This window comes from Triticum aestivum, chromosome 7B (genome assembly GCF_018294505.1).
Source record: "Triticum aestivum cultivar Chinese Spring chromosome 7B, IWGSC CS RefSeq v2.1, whole genome shotgun sequence".
Lineage (NCBI taxonomy): Eukaryota > Viridiplantae > Streptophyta > Magnoliopsida > Poales > Poaceae > Triticum > Triticum aestivum.
Window position 1 is genome coordinate 587,994,785 of NC_057813.1, and position 6,713 is coordinate 588,001,497.

General features: G+C 53.5%; 1 protein-coding gene across 1 annotated transcript; it reads left to right on the forward strand.

Moving 5' to 3' along the window:
- The first annotated feature begins 1,969 nt into the window (after positions 1 to 1,969).
- LOC123157327 (peroxidase 16) lies at positions 1,970 to 5,386 on the forward strand. The gene is made up of 4 exons (XM_044575584.1): positions 1,970 to 2,529; positions 2,625 to 2,816; positions 3,991 to 4,156; positions 4,651 to 5,386. The coding sequence occupies exons 1-4, from the start codon at positions 2,266 to 2,268 to the stop codon at positions 5,061 to 5,063; spliced, it is 1,035 nt and encodes a 344-aa protein (XP_044431519.1). The 5' UTR covers positions 1,970 to 2,265; the 3' UTR covers positions 5,064 to 5,386.
- Positions 5,387 to 6,713: the final 1,327 nt, after the last annotated feature.

Genomic DNA, 6,713 nt, shown 5'->3' on the forward strand with positions numbered 1-6,713 from the left:
GCTTGTAATGTAGTCTAGTTGCACACACATTGATGTTTAGTTGGCAGAAAGACTAATTGCACACGCATATGCTTAGTTGGCTTGTAATTTAGTCTAGTTGCACACACACTGATGTTTAGTTGGCAGGACACTAGTTGCACACACATATGCTCAGTTGGCGTGGCAATCTAGTCTAGTTGCACACACATTGATGTTTAGTTGGCAGGACTTTTTTGGCACACACACACATGCTCAGTTGGCGCGGCAATCTAGTCTAGTTGCACACACATTGATGTTTAGTTGGCGGGAAGACTAGTTCGTCGAAACATCCCCATGCGGGATATAGCTTTGAAAAGCACGTTGCGAGGATTCCAGCGGTGAAAACGGATCTTAATTCCGACGCGCGGTTTGGAAGATATAGCTTTTTGAAAATTTAAAAACCGAAACAAATGCATATGTGATCTGTTTTTTCAACTGATTGTGACCAATGTGAATGTATTAAATGCTAAAAGATACATGCGCTAGCGGACAGAAATTACACACATGCATGTCTATGCAGAGCAAACGCTAGCGGATAAAAGAATTTCTATTTTAGGCCGGCCGCTCACGCATGCCAGCGAGCAGCCGGCCGCTACGTAGACTCGTCCTACTTTGTATAATCTTTGTGAATAACTAATGAAATGGCTGCATGCATCGGTCGGCCGGGGTACATCCTCCTTTTCTAAAAAAATAAAAAAAATGCTATGAGCAAGGCTGTATACGACTAGCGTATCTGCAACAACGGCTTGCATACATCTATTTACTTACAGAGACATCTCTGCGCCTCATCCCGTGTAAAGAAAACGCACATCTCTGCACCTGGTTTCCGCGACGTTTGTCGTGTACCACGGCAGTCGAGTCCCAGCAGGCCGGATCTGTTCACTCCAGTCAGTTTACTCTAAACAAAAGCCACCAACGAATCACTCGTACCTACCCATTGTTTTCTTTTCTTTTTTTAGGGGGCACCCTACCCATTGTTAGTAGTGACATACAGAAACAGGTAGAGGATGTCTCGTGCACTATAACGGGCAGCACCACACTACCACTCCCGTAAGATTTAGTATTAACTATGCCCGTAAGATCACACGGGAATGAATATACGCGCAAGCCTTTTTGACTCTGCTGCCCTCCCTTTCTCGGCCTCTCTACCTCCTCGCCGCCGCTCCTCTCGCTTTCCCCCCCTCTTCTTCCCGTGGCACCCGTGGCGTACCTACGTACGTGTGGGCCTCGACTCGAGGCGGCGGCGGTATCTAGAGTTCCAGAGTCCAGACGCAACATCTTTCTGCACAGCTCTCGGTTTGTTTTTCTGAAACTTGGTCACGTACGCGATTGACATGGTACAGCTAACTGATTGCACAGTGCTGCGAGCCCGGCACATGGCCTGACCAGTGAGCACGCACGTACACGCGCACGCCTCGCCCCCGCCTCCTCCGTTCCCGGGCGGGCGCGGCGAGTACGTACCGGCGGCGTCGTGGCGGAGCCCGTGAGTTTCTTTCCTGACCGGTAACCTTGTCGTCAGGTTTCGGTACTCGAATACTAAAGTCTATCCGTCGCGCCGAAATGCATGGGCCGGATGCGGGCACAGCTGTGACGTGACACGTTTGGCGTGCGCGAGGAGCAAAGCACACGAGCTCGCTAGCTCGCTAGCTGCCGCGGAAGCAAACGGTGATCAAGCTGGCCGCTGGGATCGTCGCGCCACCCCCAGTTTAGTTTAATCACGGGTTTCAGCAAATGCCTGCGCACCGTGTACTGCAAGCTCGTATTAAATTACGTTAATCTGGACTGTGGTTGCTTAGTGTTCCTCTGTTTCTTTCTCAGGGCGGCCAGAGGATCACAGCCGTTGGCGGGTTGGCGTTGGGCTCTTGTTTAGTGCGGAGCCGAGCAGGGCGTGTCCCCATGCCGATGCCTTAATATTCTCTCAATCCTACCGTCGTCCACATCATTGCAGCTCGTAGCACTCCACCCTTGGTCTCGAGTCTAGTCCTAGCCAGCTCCTTCGCCGGCGGGGCGAGGCGAGGCGAGCGACGCCCAGCTCATCTTCCCCATCTATATAAGCGCGCGCGCGCCCGCCTCTCTCCTCACTTAAGGCACGCCGAGTGTTAGCTACAGAGAGAGAGAGAGAGGGAGAGTGAGGGCAGCGGCAAGTGCAAGCATCAATTAAGGTCAGGCAGGGCAGAGAGAGGAATAAGCAAGAAGAGCTAGCTAGTTAAGAGTCCAAGGGAGGGAGACAGGCAGCTCCTATAGTAGATGGCAATGAGGTCGAGGGGGCTGCAGCTGCGGTCGCGGCGGCAGCACAGCGTGCTCGTCGCCGCGGCCGTCGTCGTCGGCGTGCTGCTGCTGGCGACGGCGGCGCCGCGCGTCGCGGCGGCGGGGCTGAGCCGGAACTACTACGCCAAGACGTGCCCCAACGTGGAGGCGCTGGTCCGCGGCGCCGTGACCCAGAAGCTCCAGGAGACCTTCAACGCCGCGCCCGGCACCCTCCGCCTCTTCTTCCACGACTGCTTCGTCAGGGTACGCGCGCCGCATACAAAAATCAAAACTTGCTTCTGATGTTTGACTGTTGTTTGCATCGATTAATCGAATGGTTGATATGATGGTGTGTGCAGGGGTGCGACGCTTCGGTGCTCATCTCCGGGCCGGGCGACGAACACAGCGCGGGCGCGGACACGACGCTGTCGCCGGACGCGCTGGACCTCATCACCCGCGCCAAGGCCGCCGTGGACGCCGACGCCAGCTGCTCCAACAAGGTCTCCTGCGCCGACATCCTCGCCCTCGCCACCCGCGACGTCGTCCAGCAGGTACGCCGCCCGCGCCCGCCCGTAGCAAACCCCGTCTCTCTCTCCGCGCCGCCGTTTTCGGCCTGAAAGCAAGCGTGGAGCGCCCTTCGAGCGACGTCTTTGTGTAGACGGCGACGCTCGGGGTCAATTAAGAGGTGGGCTAACAAAGCGTGCGCCTAAACCCTCACTTAGCCCAGCTCTCCGTGTGCTTATTAGAGCTAACCGCGCCGCATCTGCACACCGAGAGACAACTATGATGGATGGGGCTGACATGTCCCACGCCGTGTGCACACACTGGCGCGCTGGAGCTCTCTGGGCAGCCATAGCGACGACCCTTCTCTCTCTCTCTTAGCTGTTTTCAGTGACGACGCAATTACGCCTCTCCCTGTGCCGGGAACACGTACGTACGTGCCCACGCGCCATGCCCGGAGTTTGTGTGCGCGCGTCGCAACCTCGGTGGTGCCGAAACCATTGCCACCAGCTAGCTAGGATTGGAGTAAGTGGCGCCGCGCGCCCAACAAACAACTACTCGTATACTCGTACTGGATGAAGTACCAGTAGGAGGAGGACTACAACTAGATTAAGCAGTATTAATGTCATTTGCTACCATATCGATCCCACTTGTAGGAGAGTAACATTCTTTTGGGTTTCATCGCACAGTTTTGGAGTAAGTAGTTTGCTCGAAAAGTTGGGATCTTTTGGCGCTAAAATTTCGGGGCCGACACAGTCGTGGTCCCGGCTGTGGCGAAGCCGGTCGGAACTCCGCTGTCGTATTTATTCGTTCATCCAGCAGCAGTGCTCCGGAGTCCAGAGGGCACGGCGTGGGGACGGACGCGACGGGGGCGAGTTACTTCTACTGCTGCGCTGTCCGTCTCGGACCAGCCTCCTCTTCTGACCTGACCGGGTTCAGCCGGCCCGGTGAAAAAAAGCGTCTCCCCGGCGTGGTGCGTACACACGATTTGGCCGCGTAAATGAACCGCGTAGGTACGGCAACTAATCCGCCGAGCCGTCACTGTGGTGGCGGCAGCGGCAGAGCTGCTGCGGAATTAATCCGTCAATTATTGAGACGCGCAAGTTGCGCGCCGTGCCGGAAGCTCTGCTCAAGCGCGTGCTCGTCGGCTCGTACTGTACCGTGCTGTAATAATCTCACTGCTAATGATGGTACTAATGATGTTTTGGTTTGATGATGATGCAGGCGGGAGGGCCGTCGTACCCGGTGGAGCTGGGGCGGCTGGACGGCAAGGTGGGGACGCGCGCCGTGGTGAAGCACAGCCTCCCCGGCGCCGGCTTCTCCCTGGACCAGCTCAACAAGCTCTTCGCCGTCAACGGCCTCACCCAGACCGACATGATCGCCCTCTCAGGTCAGTACGGGGGCTGGTTGATTGATTGATTGATCATCTCCTCACTCCGGCAACATCGTGCCAAAACATTCCCTCTGAATTATTAGCCGATCAAGATAGATAGTTGGAACGGTGGTTCGCAAGTCCCATGCGTGGTACCCAACCGGAGTGGCCGAATGGCTGGAAGCGGCGCCGTGAGGGCGCTCATCACTTCTCATATCCCCATCAGTACGACATTTCTCTCCACAAGTGTACCAACCGATCCGATCAGGCGTGCAAGCCATTGCCAGCCAAGGCCTACTGCATGCTCGTAGAAATGCATGGCCCTTCCAGCCTGGCGTTGGGTATGCAAGTACTTTGGCTGCAGCGCGTGCAAGCCATTTCATTGTCACTGACCAGTGACTCGTCACGACTACAACATCACATCCTACTGATATTTTAAAGATGACAAGTATTGACAACTGCCAGTAATAATGCTGTTACAATTACTGACGTGGAAAAAAAATGTGGTGCAGGGGGGCACACGATCGGGGTGACGCACTGCGACAAGTTCGTGCGGCGGCTGTACACGTTCAAGGGGGCGCGGCCGCAGTACAGCCCGCCGATGAACCTGGCGTTCCTGCGGCAGATGCGCGGGACGTGCCCGCTCAACTACAACCCCACCACGGTGGCCATGCTGGACGCCGTCACGCCCAACAAGTTCGACAACGGATACTACCAGACGCTGCAGCAGCAGAAGGGCCTGCTGTCGTCCGACCAGGTGCTCTTCGCCGACCGCCGCTCCCGGGCCACCGTCAACTACTTCGCCGCCAACCAGACCGCCTTCTTCGACGCCTTCGTCGCCGCCATGGCCAAGCTCGGCCGCATCGGGGTCAAGACCGCCGGCTCCGACGGCGAGATCCGACGGGTGTGCACCAAGGTCAACTAATGTTGCTTGCCTAGCTGGAGGAGTAGCTGCCATGGTAGCATCACACGTACATTCAGTAGAGAGGGTAAATGGATGGATGGGCCAATCAGTTGTCATGTGTCTCTCCTCTTCTCCCTGCCCATGCACGCCCCATATGCTCACACAAGCCATATTGTCATAACCGATTTGTTCCAGCCCAATTCTTTTCTTCATCATGTAATAAAGCATATAATCATATAAATGCCGTGGGATAGGAGGCACAGTTACATGCATGTAAATGTTACAGTGGGTCCAGTTAATCAACAAGTATATCCCATATGAATGAATCAAGTTATTTTTTGAAACAGTTACTCCCTTCGTTCGGAATTACTTGTCGTGAAAATGGATGTATCTAAACGTATTTTAGTTCTAGATATATTTATTTCCGAGACAAGTAATTCCGAACCGAGGAAGTACATGTTAATAGAGTGGAGTTTGAATGTTCTGTGCACTGCACTGTATGGCATGGTGGCTCCAGCCAGCTGGTGACAGAGGATGCTAACATGCCATGGATGGTCCAAGTTTCTCATAACTACGGCCAAGGTGAGCTGTGAACACCTGCAACAAATCATGTGATATTTTCAGTCAAACATCCAGAGCTCCAAGTAAACCTCAATACACCCAGGAACAACAGTATGCTGTCCAATACACCCAAGAACAGGAGTGGCTGCATGCATCGCCCAGATGCAGATGCCGGGGGTCCTCCTCCTTTCCTAAAAAAAAAAACCAGGAGCAGGAAATGGTAGGGAACAACAGTATGCTGTCCAAGTAAAGAGATGATCAAGGTTTCTCAACACACAAGAGCAACTCTAGTAGAGCTGTCGTGTCAGCCTCCATATGGATATGAGGATTACCGAGCCAAACCACAAACACATAATCTCCATAAGAGCTGCCTCCTTATCGTATAACCCACTCGGCAGTGAGACATCCTCTTTTTCCCAATCTCCAATACATATATATTCAATTAAACCAACAACATTCAGTTAAACCCGAGCACGGCGGCGAGGGATAAGACGATGACGAGCAGCGAGGGTGAGGAAAATCGAAGATGGTACCAATTTTGTCGTCGGTGACTCGTTTTTTACAACGATTTCAGCTTCGGCTGCCGATTCCGACCGCGGCGGCCCGATCTGCAATGCTCGAAATTGTGGAAGCATTACGATAGGTATCCACATGGATGCCCCATCTAATGCTTCTCACAGTTTCAAAAATCGATGTCAATTTTAGCTTCGGCGTGCCGATTCCGATGGCAGCGATGCTCGCAAATGTCAGAAGCAAAGAATCTATGTATCCCATGTTTCTCACATTTTCAAACACCAACGTCGATTTCACTCCTCCATGCATTACTCGTCGTCGAGTCTCTCCTATTTCTTCCCATCTAAAGGAAAAATCATGCTAACCAGTTTGGAGACACATACGGTAATTCTTGTGGAAATCCTTATGTCTCCCAAAACGACTAGTATAATTTTTACCAATGCTTCTCCTCCTCTGAGAACAACACCCAGTCCGCCAACAGTGTTAGTGAAGGTTGTGCGCGGCTAGAAGAAAAGTGGAGGGTGTAGGCGACGAGAACGGAGTTGGAAGCCATGCGGCTTTTTATAAACTATTTATAACCGCAAGCGGCAGGAAAAA

Coding starts and splice junctions, on each gene's coding strand:
- LOC123157327 (XM_044575584.1), top strand. CDS start 2,266: ATGGCAATGAGGTCGAGGGGGCTGCAGCTGCGGTCGCGGCGGCAGCAC. Junction 2,530..2,624: donor TCCACGACTGCTTCGTCAGG/GTACGCGCGCCG, acceptor TGGTGTGTGCAG/GGGTGCGACGCTTCGGTGCT. Junction 4,157..4,650: donor CGACATGATCGCCCTCTCAG/GTCAGTACGGGG, acceptor AATGTGGTGCAG/GGGGGCACACGATCGGGGTG.